The sequence below is a fragment of the Pongo abelii genome, chromosome 1 (assembly GCF_028885655.2).
Source record: "Pongo abelii isolate AG06213 chromosome 1, NHGRI_mPonAbe1-v2.0_pri, whole genome shotgun sequence".
In the NCBI taxonomy this organism is placed as follows: domain Eukaryota; kingdom Metazoa; phylum Chordata; class Mammalia; order Primates; family Hominidae; genus Pongo; species Pongo abelii.
The window spans coordinates 192964894-192987317 of record NC_071985.2 but is presented as its reverse complement, the minus strand read 5'-3'; the positions used below and the strand labels follow the sequence as shown (position 1 = coordinate 192987317).

The window sequence follows — 22424 nt, the reverse complement described above, 5'->3', positions numbered from 1 at the left end:
ATGAAAAAATCATGTATCAAAATCATCATAATACAGTATTCATCTTTTCTGTCAAGCCTACAATACTTTCCCCCTATCTTCATTTCAGCTTCCTATTTCACTGGGAAAATAGAAGCACTCAGAACAGGGCATCCTCTTTCTCCTACCACCATATTTGTCCACCTGTTTGGATCTGTACTTATAAACTCTGCCTCCCCTTTTATTTCAATGGAGACGAATTATCCATACTCTTACTTAGAATGATCCCTGTGATTGGGTATTGGATTCCATCCCTTCTCTTCTCAAGGACATTCCTCCGTGTAACTAGCCTGTCTATTCTGAATTGTGTATTTCCCGCCTCTACTGGATCTTTTGTTTTATTTTATTGACTAATTTATCTATTTGAGACAGAGCCTCACTCTGTTGCCCAGGCTGGAGTGCAGTGGTGTGATCTCGGCTCACTGCAACCTCTGCCTCCTGGGTTCAAGAGATTCTCCCGCCTCAGCCTCCCAAGTAGCTGGGTTTACAGGCGTCTGCCACCACGCCCGGCTAATTTTTGTATTTTTAGTAGAGACAGGGTTTCACCATGTTTGCCACGCTGGTCTCCAACTCCTGACCTCAGGTGATCTGCCCACCTAAGCTTCCCAAAGTGCTGGGATTACAGGCATGAGCCACTGCGCCCAGCCTAGATCCTTTTAATTAGTACATAAACTTACTATAATTTCTTCCATCTTTTTTATTTTATTTTTTGAGACAGACACTAGCTCTGTCGCCCATGCTGCAGTGCAGTGGCAGGATCACGGCTCACTGCAGTCTCTACCGTCTGGGCTCAAGCAATCCTCCCATCTCAGCCTCTCAAGTAGTTGGGACTTCAGGCGGGTGCCATGCCAGGCTAATTTTTTATTTTTTGTAGAGATGAGGGTCTCACTATGTTGCCTAGGCAGTTTCAGACTCCTGGGCTCAATCAGTCCTCCCACTTTGGCCTCCTGAAATGTTAGGATTACAGGCATAAGCCACCACACCCAGCCCCATCTTTGAATTAAAAAAAAAAAAAAAAGAACATGTGGAAAAAGGCAACAACAACAAAAGATTAACAAAATCCCTACCCCATGATAGCCTTATTTTTCTGCTCACCTTAAAAACAAAACTTCTTAAAAGTATTGCGTATATTTGCTTTCCCCATTTCCTCTCCTCCCTTCCTTTCCTCCAACTCCTATCAAATTTTCCTCAGACTTTATCAAACTTCCACCACTGCCAAAATGGCGTTTCAACATCACTGGTGACCATTGCTACAGTGGCCCATTCTTAATTCTCATTTTACTTGACCTATGAGCAACATTTGAGACAGTGGGTCACTCCCTTCTTGAAACACTTCCTTCCCTTGGTTTTGCAGATCTAAACTCTCCTACTTTTCCATGTACTTCATGGATTATTCCTTCTCAGTCTTCTTTGTTGGATCCTCTTCACCTCTCTGACTTAACCTGGTGCATTGCTAGAAGAAACCCTACTGAGTAAGAGCAAATTTTTTTTAGCATACTGCTGATGTTACTTTCCAGTATTTAAAAATGCTGTGTATCCTTTTAAATGAAAACGATTTAAAAAGCGCGGCTCTCAGGCTAACAATACAGACACCAACCCGGGAATCTCCGCACCACCCCCCAAGAGGAAGCAGCGTCTGACGTCTTCCGGAAACGAGCTCCACTGGCCTTATGGGAAATGTAGTCTCCGACGGATGGCCTACACCCGGGAGGAGTCCAGGAACTCTAGGTGGACAGTTACTTCCGCACACGCGTAGTAGGACGGTAGCCGGTATTCAATCTTCAAATCAGCGCCGCGGGAAGTGCTGGCGGGGGCTGCTCTCCTGTCTCTGGACGACGCTGTGACTGATCCCAGGCTTGGAGCCGGAGCTGCGAGCGAGGCAGTGAAAGGGTGGCAGGTATGGCTTTGCTGGACTCGGAGGACGTAAGAGAAAGGCGGGGACTGGCTTCTAGGTTTACCCTACCGAAGATAAAACTTTACAGTCTCCAAGTGCAGTGACTTCAGGTTTGGATATGTGGGTTCTGTTCAACTCGAGTAGCTGAGAGAAAGCAAGAGTTGGGCTTCGACTGGCACTGGGTAGATGCCCAGGGCTCTGGTGGGACTGGGAGAGGCTCAATTTGCATTCCTGCTCTTGTAGGTCAAGGTCACTGTGTAGGAGTCTGTTCATCTAACTGTACCTTTCCTGGTTCCAAGAGCATAGTTGGCCCGACTGGAGCCTGCGACAATTTTAAGCCATGTCAAGGGATCCAGTGGAAACTGTAAGCCATTTCAAGGGATCCAGGAAGAAAGCATTCTTGAGAAACTGCTATGGATTAGAAGGGTATTCTCAGCAATCATTTGAAGTAAATGCTATTACCATTTTGCATATGAGTTAACTGAAGCTGAAAGGTGAAATTACTTGCCTGGACTCACACAGCTTAGTAAGTGGAAGAACTGAGATTCAAACTCAGATACATTTTGTCCAAATTTCATTTTTTTTTTTTACAGTATAGCATTCCTGCATAAAACAGAGTTGGGTTTATTCTCCTGAAATATTTGAGCAATGAATGCTGAGTAAATTTCGATTTGTAGTCATTTTGTAGAGTCTCTTGGTGTAGCTGCAGATCTTCCAGTGCAGACTGTGTAAATGAAGATGTGAGTCCCCGGTTTGCCCATTATACCCTTTCTAGAATCCCAGCAGTCTAAGCTCATAGGAGATGGCGAGTTTCTACAGAGAGAAACATTTGGAGTTTAAACTGAAGGATCCAGCTTAATAAAAAAATAAAAAAAAGTGTTCCTGGGTCCCTGAATCCAGCCTTCTCAAGAAAGCCCAACCTAATTTGCAATCTCTTATCCCAGCTTCAGAGTAGAAACCAGAGAATCACAGGAAGGAATCATTTTTAGACTTACGGAGCTTCAGAGACCAAGCTTTTAAGTGAGTCTTTCAACTCATTCATTATTTCTTCAGGATAAATTTCTGGGAGGAAAAAAATAACTGTTTCAAGAGGAACCACTTGGTGTTAGATCAGTAGGACAGAAACATACAACATCCTTATCTAAGCTCCATATATTCCTAACAATCACAAGTAGAGATCTGTGCTTATGGAACATGGACTTTTCTGTCTTGCTAGAAATGTCATTCTCCCCCACTAGGTGGCATTTTCTGAGGCTGCAGTGTGGGTACTTATGGTCTGATAGAGCAGGGTTCTACTTTGCATGCAGTCTTGGTATCTCAGGTCTTTCTATTCTCTTCCCCATTTCTACTTTCATAGATTTCTGTGTAAGAGCTGCAGAAAATGATCAACTTCCAGGTAAGGTATCCATCTATTCATCCAGTTGTTTAAATCTCCCAAAAGTCCATATGATAAAAAGAAAATGTATGGTCAGGAAAAATGTAAACCAAATAAAAGATCAAGTCTAAAAGGAAATTTAGAAGATTGGTAAGTTGATATCCAAGTCATAGGGTTTGCAGATGGTTGGAACAAATTTGAGCTGCAAATGTGTACTCAGTCTTCCTGGAAATCATAGTAAATGGATAACCAGCCAGTTAAAAAGTATTGGCATTGCTGTGAAGATAAAGCAAAATTATTCTCCTTATAAGTAAAGTTTTTCCTGACACATTTCTTTGCAGAAAATCTTTTCTAATGAGTTTTCACATAGATAACATTAGAAATAACATTCACAGCAGCAGCCTGTGATAAATACAGCATCAGGTTTCCTATGACTTTCTTAGAGTATTCCCTAGAGTAAGAACATAGTGCCAAGCAGCACTAAATTAACTCAATTTATAAGTCCAGGTATGTAGGCTTTTTAATGCCCACCTGGATCCATAAGTAAATCTTGTACCTTTTCCAGTCTCTAGCTATCCTGAGCATTTACTCTTCTACATGAATTTTAAGGTCATCAAAATAACAAATATTGTCAAGGTTCATAAAGCAGTATGTTAGGTTTTTTTTTTGTTTTTTGTTTTTTTTTTTTGAGACAGAGTCTTGCTCTGTTGCCTAGGCTGGAGTACAGTGGCGTGATCTGAGCTCACTGCAACCTCTACCTCCCAGGTTCAAGCGATTCTCCTGCCTCAGCCTCCCAAGTAGCTTGGATTACAGGCATGTGCCACCACGCCCAGCTAATTTTTGTGTTTTTAGTAGAGACAGGGTTTCACCTTGTTGACCAGGCTGGTCTCGAATTCCTGACCTCAAGTGATCCGCCTGCCTCAGCCTTCCAAAGTGCTGGGTAGGATTACAGTTGTGAACCACTGCGCCCAGCCAGATATTCTTATTATGATTGCATTAAACTTAATAGGTTAATTTGGAGAGAATTCATGACTTTTCAATGAGTCCTATTTATTCAGGTTTTCTTATAGGTCTTTTATTATAATTGTTTATTTTATTTTATTTTATTTATTTATTTTTTTTTTGAGACAGAGTTTTGCTCTGTTACCCAGGCTGGAGTGCAGTGGCACAATCTTGGCTCACTGCAACCTCCATCTCCTGAGTTCAAGTGATTCTCCTGCCTCAGCTTCCTGAGTAGCTGGGATTACAGGCGCCCACCACCACGCCCAGCTAATTTTTGTATTTTTATTAGAGACAGGGTTTCACCATGTTGGTCAGGCTGGTCTCAAACTCCTGACCTCAGGTGATCCACTCATCTCAGCCTCCCGAAGTGCTGGGATTATAGGCATGAGCCACCGCACCTGGCCCTTTTATTATAATTTTATAGGTTTTATAAGTCTCTTATTGTAATTCCTGTACATTTCTTATATTTATTCTTACATGTGGTTTTAGTTGCTATTGAGAATGGGGTAGGCCTTTTTTTCATTATCTCTTCTAATTGGCTATTTTGGTAAATAGAAAAATATGGACTTCTCTTGGCTGGGCATGGTGGTTCATGCCTATATTCCCAGCACTTTGGGAGGCTAAGGTGGGAGGATTGCTTGAGGCCAGGAGTTCGAGACCAGCCTGGGCAATATAGCAAGACCCCATCTCTAGAAAAAAAAATTAATTAGCAGGGCATGATGGCACACACCTGTAGTTCCAGCTACTAGGGAGGCTAGGGCAGGAGGATCAGTTGAGCCTAGAAGATCAAGGCTATAGCTAGCTATGGTTACAGCACTGCACTCTAGCCTGGGTGACCCTGTCTCTGAAGAAAAGAAAAGATGGATTTCTCTATGTTGAATTTATATCCAGCCAATGTACAGAACGCTTGTTAGATCTAAGAGTTCTTTAGTTGATTCTTCTAGTTCTTAGGTAGACAATCATACATTCCAAATGGAGTTTTATCTCTTCCTGCCCAATATTTATACCTTCCCCCACATTTTCCTTGTCTCATTGCAATGGCCAGGACTTCCAGTCACTGCAGTTTTGAATAAACAGCCATCCTGTGGTATCCATGGGAGACTGGTTGCAGAACTGCAGATCCCCAAATCTGAACATACTTAAGTCCCACGGTACAGTTGGCCCTGTGGAACTCAAGGATAGGAAAAGTTGGCCATCCATATTCATGGGTTTTGCATGGCAAGAATACTGTATTTTTTTTATCTGCATTTGGTTGTAGATGCAGAACCTGCCAACCAAGGGCCAACTATATTCATTGCAAAAAAATCTGAGTATAAGTGGACCCAGGCAGTTCACACCTGTGTGGTTCAGGGGTTAACTGTAATTGCTAGCCAGAAGTCTTTTTTGTCCTAATTTTAATGGGAGTGCTCCCAGTGTTTCACCGTTTCCTCTTGTATTCTGGTAGATAGTTGGGTTTTTTTAATTTTGTTTTTAATCAAGTTAAGGATTTTTGACTTGTGAAGATTAATAACTAGGAACTTTTGGCCTCATACACTTTTTTAAAATAGCTGTCAGTAATATATCTTGCCACCCTTAATATACCAGTTTAGAGAATTTTCAGTGCATTTCCCAATACTGAACTATCTATACATTCCTGGAATAAACCCTTCCTAGTCCTAACTTTTTCATAAAGGGTGAGATAGTAAATATTTTATATTTGAAGGCCATACAGCCTCTGTGGCACCTACTCAACTCTGTCCTTGAAGCTGAAGTAAATGAATGGGTGTGACTGTGTTTCAATAACATTCTGTTTACAAAAACAGGAGGCCAGTCCATGGGTTACAGTTTCCTAATCGCTGCTGACAATGGTCTTAACTATCTCTTTTGTGGTAGATATGTAACTACTTGTCTTTAATTTCAGTGCTTTTAACATTTATCCATTAAACATGATTTTGGAATTACGGTTAAAAGGACATATTTTAGCCTGGCGCGGTGGCTCACGCCTGTAATCCCAGCACTTTGGGAGGCCGAGGCGGGCGGATCATGAGGTCAGGAGATCGAGGCCATCCTGGCTAACATGGTGAAACCCCGTCTCTAATAAAAATACAAAAAAAATTAGCCGGCTGTGGTGGTGGGCGCCTGTAGTCCCAGCTACTCAGGAGGCTGAGGCAGAAGAATGGCGTGAACCTGGGAGGTGGAGCTTGCAGTGAGCTGAGATCGCGCCACTGCACTCCAGGCTGGGTGACAGAGCGAGACTCCATCTCAAAAAAAAAAAAAAAAAAAAAGACATATTTTATCATGTAAAAGTATCCATGTGTTCCTATTTTATTATGCTTACATGCATCTGGCATGTAAACCTTACAGTCTCATTAACATCTTATGGCACTTACATTTACTTTGTAGAGTCTAATAGAGTGTAAGATCCCTGAGAGGAGTAATAATTTTATTTCTTTTGATATCTCCAGTATAGGGTTGGTAGAGCCTCATTAAATATTTTATGAGTGAACAAGTAAGAATATATGTGATATTTTTAAATAGCTTTATTGAAATATAATTATCATACCACAAAAGTGACCCAGTTGAAGTATATACAGTCAGCCAGGTGCAGTGGCTCATGCCTGTAATCCCATTACTTTGGGAGGCCAAGGTGGGCGGATCACTTGAGGTCAGGAGTTAGAGACTAGCCTGGCCAACATGGTGAAACTCCATCTCTACTAAAAGTACAGAAAAAATTAGCCAGGTGTGGTGGTGCATGCCTGTAGTCCCAGCTACTCAGGAGGCTGAGGCATGAGAATCACTTGAACCTGAGAGGCAGAGGCCACAGTGAGCCGAGATCGCACTACTGCACTCCAGCCTGGGCGACAGAGCAAGACTCCGTCTCAAAAAAAAAAAAAAAATTGTATACAATTCAGTGGGTTTTTAGTGTATTCACAGAGTTGTACAGCCGTCACCACTATCTAATTTCAGAACATTTTCATCATCCTAAAAGCAACTCCATATCCTAATTAGCAGTCACTACTCATTCCTCCCTTTCCCTAGCACTAATCTACTTTCTGTTTCTATGGCTTTTCTCTTCTGAACATTTCATACAAATGGAACCATGAAATATGTAATCTTTCATGACTGGCTTCTTTCACCCAATACAATAGTTTCCTCTTTTTCTTTTTTATTTATTTATTTTTTTTGAGGCAGGGTCTCACTCTGTTGTAGCTTCAACCTCCCAGCCTCAAACAGTTCTCCCACGTAGCTGGGACTACAGGTCCATGCCACCATACCCAGCTAATTTTTTTTTATTTATGTAGAGACTGAGTCTTGCTGTGTTGCCCAGGCTGGTCTCAAACTCCTGGGCTCAAGTGATCTGCCTACCTCAGCCTCCCAAAGTGCTGGGATTACAGGTGAGAGGCATGGCACCTGGCCCCATACAGTATTTTCAAGGTTCATCCATGTTGTAGATGTACCGGTGCTTGGTTCCTTTTTTATTGCCAAATAATATTCCACCATATGGATATACCACATTTTCTTTATCCATTTATCAGTTCATGGACACCAGATTATTCCACTTTTTTGACTATGAATAACTCTACTATGAACATTTGTCTGTGGGTTTTTGTGTGGACAAATGTCTTGAATTCTCGTGGGTATATACCTAGGAGGGGATTGCTGGGTTATATGGTTACTCTATGTTTAACACTTGGAGGAGGCTGGGTAAAGTGGCTCATGCCTGTAATCCCAGCAGTTTGAGAGGGTGAGGCGGGTGGATCACTTGAGGTCAGGAGTTTGAGAGCAGCCTGGCCAATGTGGTAGAACCCCGTTTCTACTAAAAATACAAAAACCGGTGATGTGCGCCTATAATCCCAGTTACTCAGGAGGCTGAGGTGGGAGAATTGCTTAAACCCGGGAGGCCCCACTGCACTCCAGCCTGGGCAACAGAGTGAGACTCCATCTCAAAAACAAACAAACACTCAGAGGAACTGCTAAACTGTTTTCCATAGTTACTACATAGGCTGGGTATGGTAGCTCATGCCTGTAATCCCAGCACTTTGGGAGGCTGAAGCAGGAGGATCAGTTGAAGCCAGGAGTACAAGAGCAGTCTGGGCAATGTAGTGAGACCCCATCTCTAAAAAAAATATATATATATTTTTTTGAGACAGAGTCTTACTCTGTCGCCCAGGCTGGAGTGCATTGGCGCAATCTCGGCTCACTGCAACCTCCACCTCTCGGGTTCAAGCGATTCTCCTGCCTCAGCCTCCTGAGTAGCTGAGACTACAGGTGCATGCCACCACACTCGGCTAATTTTTTGTATTTTTAGTAGAGACAGGGTTTAACCATGTTAGTCAGGACGGTCTCGATCTCCTGACTTCGTGATCCACCCACCTCGGCCTCCCAAAGTGTTGGGATTACAGGTGTGAGCCACCACACCTGGCCCCCAAAAAAATTTTTTTAATTGCTTGGGTGTGGTGGCACGTGCCTGTAGTCCCACCTACTTGAGAGGCTGAGGTAGGAGGATCGCTTGAGTCCAGGAGTTGGGTGCTACCATGACCCCTGATTGCACCACTCCACTCCATTCCAGCCTGGGTGACACAGCAAGACCCTATATATCAAAGAAAAGAAAAGAAAAAAGAGAAAACGTAGTTGCTGCACCATTTTGCAATCCCAGTGTACAAGAGTTGAGTAATGTACAAGAGTTTTGGTTTCTCCACATCCTTGCCAACACAGGTCATTGTCTGCCTTTGATTTTAACTGTCCTCATAGAAGTGAAGTGCTGTCTCATTATGATTTCAATTTGCATTTCACTAATGACTAATCACTAATGATGTTGAGCATCTTTTTTCTTTTTATTTTTTTTTCTTTCTTGCTTCAGTTTCAGACCCTAATGTTGAGCATCTTTTCATGGGCTTATTTACTATACACATACCAACACAGATACATACATACATATATCTATATCTATATATAGATATATCTTTGGAGAGATGTGTCTTTAAATTCTTTGCCCATTTTTAAATTGTGTTGTCTTTTTAGTGTTGATTTTTTTCTCCCCTCCCCCATTGTTGAATTTTAAGAGTTATTTATATATTCTAGATACCAGCCTCTTATCAGATACATGATTTGCAAATATTTTCTCCCATTCTGTGGATTTTCTTTTCACATTCTTGGCAGTGTCCTATGGAGCACAGAAGTTTTAATTTTGATGAATTCCTATTTATTTTTTATTTTGTCACTTCCACTTTTTCTGTCATATTTCACAAATCACTGCCTAATCCAAGGTCACAAAAAACTTTTTTTCTGTTTTCTTCTAACTGTTTGATAGCTTTGTTTCTTACTTTTAGCTCTCTGGTCCATTTTAATTCATTTTCCTATTGATATGAAATGGGTGGGGAGTCCAGTGTCATACTTTTGCATGTGGATGTCTAGTGGTCTCAATACCATTTGTTGAAAAGACTTTTTTTTCCCCTGTTGAACTGTTCTGGCACCAGTTGGATATGTTTAATAAGATTTTTGTTACTATCACAAAGCATATTTCTGAATCAAGCATGTAATCATTATATCTGATTTTCTACAAACTCGCCAGTGAACATGATATGATATTAAGGAGCTGCCTTGATTCTCTTGCAAGTTTGCTAGTGATGCACACTTTAGTTTGAAGATAAATGTGCTGTTACAGGAATCAGTGACATTCCAGGATGTGGCTGTGGATTTCACCGTAGAGGAGTGGCAGCTGCTTGATTGTGCTGAGAGAACCCTGTATTGGGATGTGATGTTGGAGAACTATAGAAACCTCATCTCAGTGGGTAAGGACAATGAGTGGTAACTTTTCAGTGTAACTCAGTATATACTAATAGTGCTCATCTTTTAAGACTTGGGAACGCTTGCCAATTGTGGTGGCTCGTGCTTATAATCCCAGCACTTTAGGAGGCAGGAGAATTGCTTCAGCCCAGGATTTCAAGACCAGCCTGAGCAACATCGTGAGACTGTCTCAACAAAATTTAGCTAGGTGTGGTGGCACATGCCTGTCATCCCAGCTACTTGGGAGGCTGAGGTAGAAGGATCGCTTGAGCCTAGGTGTACCACTGCATTCCAGCCTGGGTGACAGAGTGAGACCCTATCTCAAAAAAAAAAAAAAGACTTATGAAAACTGTGAGCATTCTGAAGCATTAATCAGCTGGGCCCTAAATTTTAGTTGTCAAAGATTCTGAGTCCCCTTTGAGCTTCACATAGTCTGCTTATTCTTCTACTTCCCAGATGGAGGAGAAGGGTCTGTTCTGTTTTTTTTTTTTTTGGTGTGGGGGGAAGGAGTCTCGCTCTGTCACCCAGGCTGAAGTGCAGTGGTGCAATCTCGGCTCCACCTCCCAGGTTCACGTCATTCTCCTGCCTCAGCCTTCTGAGTAGCTCAGACTACAGGTGCCTGCCACCATGCCCGGCTAATTTTTAGTATTTTTAGCAGAGACAGGGTTTCACCGTGTTAGCCAGGATGATCTCGATCTCCTGACCTCATGATCCGTCCGCCTCAGCCTCCCAAAGTGCTGGGATTACAGGCATGAGCCACCGCGCCCAGCCTGGGTCTGTTCTGTTTTAAAGCCTGCTTTTTATCCTTTAAAAACCCTGAGACTCAAGGAGGCAACCCAAGTTGTGAGCTGGTTGTTTGCCTAGCACTTTGGCCCCACTTCTATGTTGTTTTCCCACCAACAGGATTTCCAATTACCAAAACAAAAGTGATCCTCAAGGTAGAGCAAGGACAAGAGCCATGGATGGTGGAGGGAGTGAATCCACACCAGAGCTCTCCAGGTGAGTAAGAGAAATTCAGATGGGGGTGTGTGGAGTTGAGATCCCTATTGGTCAGTGAGGGACAGGAAGCTCTGAAATACTCTCAGAAGCATCTCTTAAAAGCCACACACCTTTAACATAACATCATCAGCCAGTTCCCCAAAAGTTGCTGTCACCCTCATTCTCCCCACACGTGCCCTTTCTCTTTGCTCAGCTGTTGTATGGAGGGTTGTCCCTCTCCTGTCTCCTCTGGCTTCTCACACTGCCTGTTTCATCTAGGTCCTTGCTTTGTTTCTGTTCTCTTAATTCCTAAAACCCTCATTCTTCTTCCCTTCTCAACATCGATCTTTTTCTATATACGTAGTCCTTATAATGAAGTTAAATTATCTGAATTTGAGGCGTACTCTACCAATCACTGTCTAACCTTAAGCAGATTATTTTGTAGCATAATTTTCTTTATTTATAAAATAGGAACATTAATCTTTACCTCAGGTTTCCTGTAAAGATTATATGAGGTAATACATGCAAAACACTTCAAATAGTTGGCAGACAGTAAATGTTCAGTATATGCTAATTATTTTTTTCAAAACTTTTAGGGACATCATGCTCTATTTTATTTTCCTTTTGTTTTTTCTTTAACTTATTCCTTTTCTTGCATCATAAATCCCATCTTGCATCTTTCTTCTCCCTGATAATTTGGGATATGTCTTATAGCGCAACTTTCTGTTTCACTTGGTAATATTGATAACTTTTTGAAATTCCCCTCCGACTTTTTGTTGCCTTACTAATCTGTTCTCACCCTTTCTTACTGCTTATTCACCTTTTGCTCAGGCCTTCTCTTCCATCTTCTTAACTTCTCTCTACAATAACTCCCTCAGAAGCCTCATCACTCTGAAGACTAAAGTTACTTGTTTTATGCCAACTCTAGCATCTTTGCCTCACCAACTTTTCCTTCCCATAATTTTACCCAACCTGGCCTTCATGGTAACAAATTTTTTTATTTCTTCAATTGTCACCCTTAGCTTTATATCACAATAAATAATAATAAATGGCCCCCTGCTTTGCAGTCTCAAAACCACTGTATTAAGCAATTTGATTTTTTTCCTGTCAATAGTTTCTCCTTAAATATGATACTAGCTTATGGCCTATGATTTCAGCGATTAGTTTATTCAAGACTGATTCAAAATTAAATTTTCCCTTTCTGCATAGTTCACAAAAGAACTCTTTCAAATGATTGACATATCTTTCAAATGATTGACACCAACTAAATATATTTCAGATTCCCTGGGACCCCAACTTCTGTTGACATAAACCAAATTACTTTTTTTTTAGAGACAGGGTCTTACTCCATCACCCAGGCTGGAGTGCAGTGATGCCATCATAGCTCACTGCAGCCTTGAACTCCTGGCCTCAAGCAATTCTCCTGCCTCAGCTTCCCAAGCAGCTGGGACCACAGGCACATGCCACAGTCCTCAGCTGAATTTTAATTACTGATATTGTATCTAGACTGTTTATGTTACTGTTTTACAAATTACATTCTATTTCCTAGTTTATATTAGATGTTTCTACAAGATTTATCCAAATTATTCTATTTCTCTTGTCACTCTCCTGAAAAATGTAAATTATCCCCTTTATAACCTGTGTTGTGATATTTAAATGGCTTTTAATGTCCTCTATAACGTGGTCCCATTTTACTTATCCAGAATTATCCATCTTTTTTTTATTCCATGGAAATTGGGCTTTTTAATGTCCACTATATACAGTTTTCTTTTTTTTTTTTCTTTTTTTTTGAGACGGAGTCTTGCTCTGTTGCCCAGGCTGGAGTGCAGTTGCGAGATCTGGGCTCACTGCAAGCTCCGCCTCCTGGGTTCACGCCATTCTCCTGCCTCAGCCTCCCAAGTAGCTGGGACTACAGGTGCCCACCACCACACTCAGCTAATTTTTGGTATTTTTAGTAGAGACGGGATTTCACCGTGTTAGCCAAGATGGTCTCGGTCTCCTGACCTCATGATCCTCCCGCCTTGGCCTCCCAAAGTGCTGGGATTACAGGCGTGAGCCACTGCGCCCAGCCTATATACAGTTTTCTTCTCTGCATCAATCCTTTTGATTCTGGTCTGCTCCTAAAACCAGCATTTTCTTAAGTCTGAGTTCAGCTTTTCCTCTTTCATTGTAACTCCAGTCTAAATTAATCTTCACTTTCTTTGAACTCCCAAGCCAATTCTATTATGACTCTGTCATGAAAAATTTACATATACTGTCTTGGATATATTTTTTTAATGCATGTGGCTTTTAAGGCATGTTTTCTTTTTTTTTTTCATGATAGTGCCTGAAGAGAATGATCTGTTTTATGCTAAGCACATCATGGTATCCAATGAACATTTTATTAATTTATTGTTATAGAGCCAGACATTGTGGGGGATGTTTCTTTTTTTATTTTTCTTTTTTTCAGTATCCCTGTCATAGCAATGTGGGAGATGTTTCTTATTCTTCCATTCAACAAGGCTTTTAAAAATCTTTCCTGAAAAGGTTCAAAGGAAGCAAAAATCTCATTACCATTTTCTAACTTACGAAAGGTAGTTGGAACAGCAAAACATGTTCATATTAAAATATCTTCCCTGGTGGTTTAGTGGTTAGGAAAACAGTATATAAATAAACAGTAAAGTTTTGTTTTTTTGTTGTTGTTGTTTGTCTTTTTTTGAGACAGAGTCTCGCTCTGTCGCCAGGCTGGAGTACAGTGGTGCAATCTCAGCTCGGGTTCAAGTGATTCTCCTACCTCAGCCTCCCGAAGAGCTGGAACTACAGGCGCCCGCCACCATGCCTGGCTAATTTTTGTATTTTTGGTAGAGACAGTTTCACCATGTTGGCCAGGATGGTCTTGATCTCTTGACCTTGTGAGCCACCCGCCTCGGCCTCCCAAAGTGCTGGGATTACAGGTGTGAGCCACTGCACCTGGCCCAAAAATAAAGTATTTTAAAATTCAACAAGCAAGTATGAAACATTTCTTCAAAGCACATTAACATTGCAGTTTTGTTCTAATTAACTGTCAAAATGAATGGTACAGACAGCAGCAGTGACTATCTTAGAAATTCATAGAAAATGGAGCTTAAAGTTTAAAGTATGCAAAATTTGGAGGAGTCTTTTTTTTTTGAGGTCATGGAACAGTGATTCCTCCCTAAAGAATATCTAAGTTCTAGATAGGATGAGACGAGATAAGGTGGCGGAGGGGAGCAAATTAAGGTGGAGAACGAACATGAGCAAAAGATTGAATTTAGGAATCTAGAATCCGTGGAGTAGAAGGTATTTGTTGAGGACTAGTGAAATGCATGCTTCCCATGAGTGAATTCGTATCTTGCATAATTTTGTTTGCCAGGCTGATTATGTTGAATTTTTCAGTGGATTATTGTTGGTAGAGGTAATGCAAGATGCTGCTTCCCATCGGTTGAAATAGACCGGAAAGAAGAAAGGAATTAAATCCCCAGAGTCAGAACCACTCTATAAAGAAATGTGTACCAATGGCTGTAGCCCACTACTCAGTCTAGCTCCACAGAGAATAAGGCATAGAGAAAGAGGCTTGGAGTATTGTACTAACAGTCCACATGGAGGGAAACTTAAGTGTGGGGAATTATGACCCCCTCTTCCCAATTTTTTTTTTAATGGGAACAGATTTGGGATTTATACTGTTTTGAGGATAGTGAAAAAATGTGAATTCAGGAGCAAAGCAGCTTGCTGAAGACTGGTTTGTTAGATTGAAAGAGGATGTAAAAAGAGTATTTGCCAAATAGAAGTATGACAGGTATTTGTCATATATAGAAACTCAGCCAGAATAAAAAAATAATAGCAAATAGACAGAATCTGTTTGCTATTATTATCCCAAGCTAAGGATGACTTACTCTTGGATGACTTGCTGGACATTTGTGTTCCTGGGCTTACAAGTACAGGTACAAATGAATTCTAGCTCTCGGTAGAGCTGGAGCCATGACTACAGACATGCTTCAGCTGTGGTTTGCTTGGGGTTAGAGGACTGGAGATTTGAGAATGTTTCTAAAGGAAACTGATATTGTGCAGAATGATTAAGAGGAAAAAGACATAAGTGAGAGAAATAGGGAATTATCCTACCAATGTGATCTAGAAATTAATTATGTAGTGATTTATATAACTCTGCCTGTTACCACCTCCTCCAAACCTAGTCTGTTCTCTGATATTTTCCCTTAATCCTTTTGCCTTTGTCTCCTTTTCTTTTTTTTTTTTTTTTTGGAGATGGAGTCTCGCTCCATTCCCAGGCTGGAGTACAATGGCGCGATCTCGGCTCACTGCAACCTCTACCTCCCAGGTTCAAGCGATTCTCCTGCCACAGCCTCCTGAGTAGCTGGGACTACAGGCGTGTGCCATCACACCCAGCTAATTTTTGCATTTTTAGTAGAGACCGGGTTTCACCATGTTGGCCAAGATGGTCTTGATCTCTTGACCTCATGATCTGCCCGCCTCGGCCTGCCAAGGTGCTGGGATTACAGGCGTGAGCCACCATGCCTGGCCTATCTCCTGTGTGTTTGGTTGTCCTATCCATTAATCAGATCTTCACAATGGGTCCTCTTCATTTTATGAGCTAACCCTGCACCCTCGTTGAGCAGCCTTTTGACTTCCTTTGTACCCTCACTCTACCTTGTGCCTATTTTACTGTCTTTCCACAGGTCACAAGTTAAGGCATCTGCTCCCATTCCCTCTACAGCAGTTTTATTCTTAAAGCTCAGGAGGAGTGAGGCAAATATAAGATTTCTTTCAGAATGAGATACTATATTTGAAACTATAGATGTTTTTCTCTATAACATGTTGATGGGAGAAAGTAACTAGGAATGTTTTGTTGTACTCCTTTTTAGAATCTGACTGCCCACTTGTTGATGAACCAGGGAAGCATCGGGAAAGCAAAGACAATTTTTTGAAGTCAGTTTTGCTCACGTTCAATAAAATTCTGACTATGGAGAGAATCCACCATTATAATATGAGCACAAGTCTTAATCCAATGAGAAAAAAATCATATAAATCGTTTGAGAAGCGTTTGCCACCTAATTTAGACTTACTTAAATATAATAGAAGTTATACTGTAGAAAACGCTTATGAATGCACTGAATGCGGGAAAGCCTTCAAAAAGAAGTTTCATTTCATTAGACATGAAAAAAATCATACAAGGAAAAAACCTTTTGAATGCAGTGACTGTGGAAAAGCCTATAGCAGGAAGGCACACCTTGTAACTCATCAGAAAATTCATAATGGAGAGAGATCCTTTGTGTGCAATGATTGTGGGAAGGCATTTATGCATAAAGCCCAACTCGTGGTCCACCAGAGACTTCACACTGGAGAGAAGCCTTATGAGTGCAGTCAATGTGGGAAAACATTCACTTGGAACTCCTCATTTAATCAACACGTGAAATCTCATACACTTGAGAAGTCATTTGAATGTAAGGAATGTGGGAAAACCTTCAGATATAGTTCATCCCTTTATAAACATTCCAGATTTCATACAGGAGAGAAACCCTACCAATGTATCATATGTGGCAAAGCTTTTGGCAACACATCCGTGCTTGTTACACACCAAAGAATTCATACAGGAGAGAAACCTTACGGATGTATTGAATGTGGCAAAGCCTTCATCAAGAAGTCTCATCTCCTCAGACATCAGATAACTCATACAGGAGAGAAGCCCTATGAATGTAACAGATGTGGGAAAGCATTTTCCCAGAAGTCAAATCTTATTGTACATCAGAAAATTCATACATAATATTCACTTTATGAATATGAGAAGGCCTTATTAAATATTTGCTAAATCTTATTAAATACTAAAGAATTCATGGTGAGAAGTCTACAATTTAAATGAATTTGGAAGAGTAGATTCCCATAAAAAACAATCAATGCCAATCATGTTCTAGAAGTGATAATAAACTTTTTACAGAAAATATGACAGAAAACAACTATAAATAAAAGAGCATAAAGCTTGGAAAGTAAGCATAACTTAAATAATCAAAGAACCAGTGAAAACTACATTTGCCATTCCTGACTTTTAATTTTTATAATAAAATAATTATGCAAGTGTAAGTTTAAAATATATGCTTATACATTATATTAAATTATGCCTATTAAGAGTTTCTGCAGTAAATAACACATTTTTTCTTCCAGTCTTAACATGCATAATTAATCAAGTGAGAAAATGTGTTTTAATACGTCGTATGAATTTCAGTGATATTTTCATCCATTTGCTGGCACTTTTAATGGGCATGACACTGTTTCTGAATCTGAGTCTCCTTTAATTATACAACTGAACACTTCTTAAAATTCATATAAAGATGTTTTCCTATGTATGTAAATACCAGAACAAAAAATTTAACAAGACACTAATTGAGGAGAGAAAGGCACTTGTATTCTGTATTACAATAAGTATTCAGTTGAGGAAAATAATTATTTAAATATGTAAATAAATAATTTGCACTTCAAATATTTCTGTTCTTTTGCTTTTTCATTGATATATCTATGTAAGCTGTAAGGATAGCTTAAATGGTTTTGTGTATTTTGTTTTTTGTTTTTCTTTTTTTTTGAGACAGAGTCTCACTCTTTCCCCCAGGCTGGAGTGCAGTGCCGTGATCTCGGCTCACTGCAACTTCTGCCTCCTGGGTTCAAGCAATTCTCCTGCTTCAGCCTCCTGAGTGGCTGGGACTACAGGCGCATGCCAGCACACCTGGCTAATTTTCGTATTTTTAGTAGAGACGGGGTTTTGCCATGTTCACCATGATGGTCTCGAACTTCTGAACTCATGATCTGCCCACCTCGGCCTCCCAAAGTGCTGGGATTACAGGCGTGAGCCACTGCGTCTGGCCAGCTTAAGTGGCATTTAACTGGGGTATCATCTGTATTTTATTTTAATTAAGTAGGGTCTCATGATACTTTGCGAGTTTTGGGGATTTTGTTGTTTTGTTTGTTTGTTTGAGGCGGAGTCTCGCTCTGTCGCCCAGGCTGGAGTGCAGTGGCGCAATCTCAGCTCACTGCAAGCTCCGCCTCCTGGGTTCATGCCATTCTCCTGCCTCAGCCTCCCGAGTAGCTGGTACTACAGGCACCCGCCACCACGCCCAGCTAATTTTGTTTTTGTATTTTTCTTTCTCTTTTTTTTTTTTTTTTTTTTAGACGGAGTCTTGCTCTGTCGCCCAGGCTGGAGTGCAGTGGTGCGATCTGGGCTCACTGCAAGCTCTGCAGCCCAGGTTCATGCCATTCTCCTGCCTCAGCCTCCTACAGGTGCCTCCCACCACGCCCGGCTAATTTTTTTTTTGTATTTTTAGTAGAGACGGGGTTTCACCATGTTAGCCAGGATGGTCTCGATCTCCTGACCTCGTGATCCACCCGCCTCGGCCCCCCAAAGTGCTGGGATTACAGGCGTGAGCCACCATGCCCGGCCTGTTTTTGTATTTTTAGTAGAGATGGGGTTTCACCATGTTAGCCGGGACGGTCTTGATCTCCTGACCTCCTGATCTGCCCACCTTGGCCTCCCAAAGTGCTGGGGTTACAGGTGTGAGCCACCATGCCCGGCCTTTTGTTGTTTTATAGAGACAAGGTCTCACTCTGTTCCTGAGGCTTGAGTGCAATGGCACAATCATAGCTCACTGTAACCTTGAACTCCTGGGTTTAAGCATTCCTCCCACCTCAGCCTCTTAAGTAGCGAAGACGACAGGTGTAAGCCACCACACCTGGCTAATTTTTTATTTTTTGTGGAGAAGGCGTCTCACTATGTTGCCTAGGCTGGTCTTGAACTCCTGGCCTCTAGTGATCCCCCTGCCTCTCATCCCCCTTCAGCATCCCAAAGCACTGGGATTACAGGGATTTTTTTTTTTTTTTTTTTTTTTTTTTTAAGAAGTCAAAACGGCCGGGCGCGGTGGCTCACGCCTGTAATCCCAGCACTTTGGGAGGCCGAGACTGGCGGATCACAAGGTCAGGAGTTCGAGACCAGCCTGGCCAAGATGGTGAAACTCCGTCTCTACTAAAAATAAAAAATTAGCCGGGTGTGGTGGCAGGCGCCTGTAGTCCCAGCTACTCGGGAGGCTGAGGCAGGAGAATTCCTTGAACCTGGGAGGCAGAGGTTGCAGTGAGCCGAGATCGTGCCACTGCACTCTAGCCTGGGTGACAGAGCAAGACTCCATCTCAAAAAAAAAAAAAAAAAAAAGAAGTCAAAACATGTTTAGCCCCGAAGATGCCTGCAATTTTCCATATGAACAGCATAGGCATCATTAATGAAGATGAAAACTTGTTAGAAAAGAGCAAGTTTTTCTGCTTAGCAACTTTGGAATGTGACATTTTGTAAGTTCTACATATTCCCTTCAAGGATTAATTAGCCATTATTTAAAGTTTTCTTGCTGTCCACAGTATTCCTTGGTAATGCCAAAAAACTTTTATGTCTTTTCTTGCGTGGTGACAAAACTTAGACTTGAACCTAAATTCAGAAATCAAGCCTTTTAAGTTTAAGCTCAGTTACAATCATGTTGCATTGTTTTCTTTCATTAGCCATTTTTTGAAAGAGTAGTGTTGGGTAATAACCATAAACGATAGTGCTTTTTTGAATAAGCATACTGGGACTTTAAAGACCTAAATTAAATCTTGTCTTTCTAAGTTATTTTAGGAGGCTATATGCTAATTTCACTTAGGAGGTCATTCCAAAATTTCTGGAACCTTCTTTTCATGGAGTTGTCTTCAAAATCAGTATGCCATCCACACAGGAAAATCTTGGTATTTATAGTAGTACTTGCCTTTTTTCAGCTCAGGAATTTTCTGTCATTTCCTACATGAAGTCCTCACTTGAGCCTATGTAGTGTTTACCATTTCCATTCTCTCTCTCCTTCCCCTGCCTGTAACCCTCATCTGAGAAACTCCAAACTACACAGATAAAGGAAGAGAGATAGGGGGCAGGAGGCTCCACTGTTGCTGCATGGTATGAGATGCCCCTGAAAGAGCAGCTATTTAGGTCAAGGTGGCAAGAAGTGTGCAATAGTCTGCTCCAGCTTCCTGGAAATAAAATATAGCCAAGACATTTAAATTGTAATATATCAGGATGTATCTGGTTTCATAATTCTGTTTGCTCCCAGACGAATGAATTCTACCTAGAAATGGAGTGGGATAATTTTCTGCAAATATGCTTTAGCTGTAGTTTGGATGGAGTCAGAGGCTGAGGCTATGAGAAGGTGCCTATAATAAGAGGGAGTTAGTGGCTGACAATTTGCTTGGTGGTTGTGTGCAAGATGAGTAATAGGGGAAAGACCAGTGTATGAAGGAGACTAAGGAAAATCCTAACGGGACAATTTAATATTTGGAAGTTGTGAACCTTGACTCTGATCGAACTCCAAACCAATCCACCTCCTCTCATTTCCCCGTCATGCCTTTATCTCCTTGTTCTGATTACCCTCCTCATTCATTCTTCTGAGATGGCTTACCCGATTCTCAGAGTTCACCCTGCATCCTTGTTAAAAATCTTTTAAAAATTCTTTTGTCATCATTATAACTTTGTATCTATTTCACCATCTTTCACAAGTTGGAAAGTATTGTTTCTAACTTAAAAAAAAAAAGCTATGTGATGGGGCATAATAGTTCATGCTTGTGATAGCAGTACTTAGGGAGGCTGAGGCGGGAGGATCACTTGAGCCCAGGAGTTTGAGACAACCCTGGGCAACATAGTGAGACCCCCATCTCTATAAAAGGGAAAAAAATGAGCCAGCTTTGTGCACACCTCTAGTCCCCCCAGGAGGATAGGGGGCGACTGAGGTGAGAGGATTGCTTGAGCCTGGGAGGTCGAGGCTGCAGTGAGCCATATTTGTGCCACTGAACTCCAGCCTGGGTGACAGAGCAAGATTGTCTAAAAAAAAAAGCTACTTGTTTTCAATTATTGTCAGTTTTCCAGACCCCTATTTTAGCAGTATTTTCTTAAAGCTCAGGGGCAAGGCAAATGCAGGATTCTGTTTTGTTTTGTTGTCCAGAATGGGAATGACAATTATCATCTATAGAGTAGGTGGTAATGAGATGGAAGAGATATTTTGACCTTTTGTTTTGTTGTCCAGACCTGAAACCAGAAACTCTGTGTGTGTGTGTTAAGTGTTGAAAAAAAATGAAGTATACCCTATCAAAATTTTAAATGTACAGTACACTATTGTTTACTAGATGCACTTCATTGTAGAGCAGATCTCTAGAACTTTTTCATCTTATATGACTGAAACTGAGTACCCATTGAATAATGCCCCATTTCTAACCCCTCCAGCCCCTGGCAGCCACCATTTTACTTAACTGATTCTGTAAGTTTGACTACTTTAGATAATTCATGTAAGTGGAATCATGCAGTATTTGTCCTTTCATGACTGGTTTATTTCACTTGGCCTATTTTTTTTTTTTTTTTTTTTTTTTGAGACGGGGTCTCACTGTGTCACCCAGGTTGGAGTGCAGTGGCGCGATCATAGCTCACTGCAGCTTGAACTCCTGGGCTCAAGTAATCCTCCCTCCTCAGCTTCTTGAGTAGCTGGAATCATAGCTCCATGTCACTATGCCTGGCTTAAAAAAGTTTTGTTTTGTTTTGTTTTTGGTACAGACTGGGTCTTGTTTTGTTGCCCAGGCTGGTCTCAAACTCCTGGCTTCAAGTGATCCTCCTGCCTCGGCCTCTTGAGGTTCTGGGATTATAAGTGTGAGCCACCCCGTCCAGCTGACTTACCCTAATTCTTAAGGATCATTCACATTGTAGCCTATGACAGAATTTCCTTCTTTTTTAAGGCTGAATTATTCCATTGTATTTATATCCCACATTGTCTTTATTCAACCATTGATGGACGTTTAGGTTGTTTGCAATTCTTGGCTATTGTGAATAATGCTACTATGAACACAGGAGAGCAAATATCCCTTTGGGATCCTGTTTTCAATTCTTTTGGATAAATACCCAGAAGTGGGATTGCTGCATCATATGGTAGCTCTATTTTTAATTCTTTGAGGAGCCTTCATATTGTTTTCTGTAGCAGCTTGACCATTTTACATTCCCACCTTTAGCGTTCAAGGGTTCCAATTTCTCCACATCCTTGTGAACACTCGTTAATTTTTGTTTTCGTAAGTGATATTACTGATTTTATTGAAAAGATTACAGAAAATTTTGAGTTATAAGTAGACAATTTTAATGTAGAGTATAAAGCTTAGGAAATTGTGAGGAATTGAATATGAGGCTTCAGATAGACTATAATTACATGTATGCACTGCCCCGATTTATTTTTTTATACAAATTATAGAAATATCTGCATTGCTTCAAAATTTATATAACTATAGGTTTGAAATATGTCATACACTTTATACCAAATTTTATCTATTATGATAATTGCTGTACAACATCATGACTGT

General features: G+C 41.0%; 1 protein-coding gene across 4 annotated transcripts; it reads left to right on the top strand.

The window, feature by feature from the left end:
* The first annotated feature begins 1676 nt into the window (after positions 1-1676).
* On the top strand, positions 1677-17517 carry ZNF684 (zinc finger protein 684). 4 transcript variants are annotated; one of them, XM_054553308.2, is made up of 6 exons: positions 1680-1915; positions 2857-2932; positions 3270-3308; positions 9934-10060; positions 10959-11054; positions 15908-17517. In XM_054553308.2, exons 3-6 carry the CDS (start codon positions 3294-3296, stop codon positions 16804-16806), a joined length of 1137 nt encoding a protein of 378 aa, XP_054409283.1. In that variant the 5' UTR covers positions 1680-1915; positions 2857-2932; positions 3270-3293; the 3' UTR covers positions 16807-17517.
* The last annotated feature ends 4907 nt before the right edge of the window (positions 17518-22424 follow it).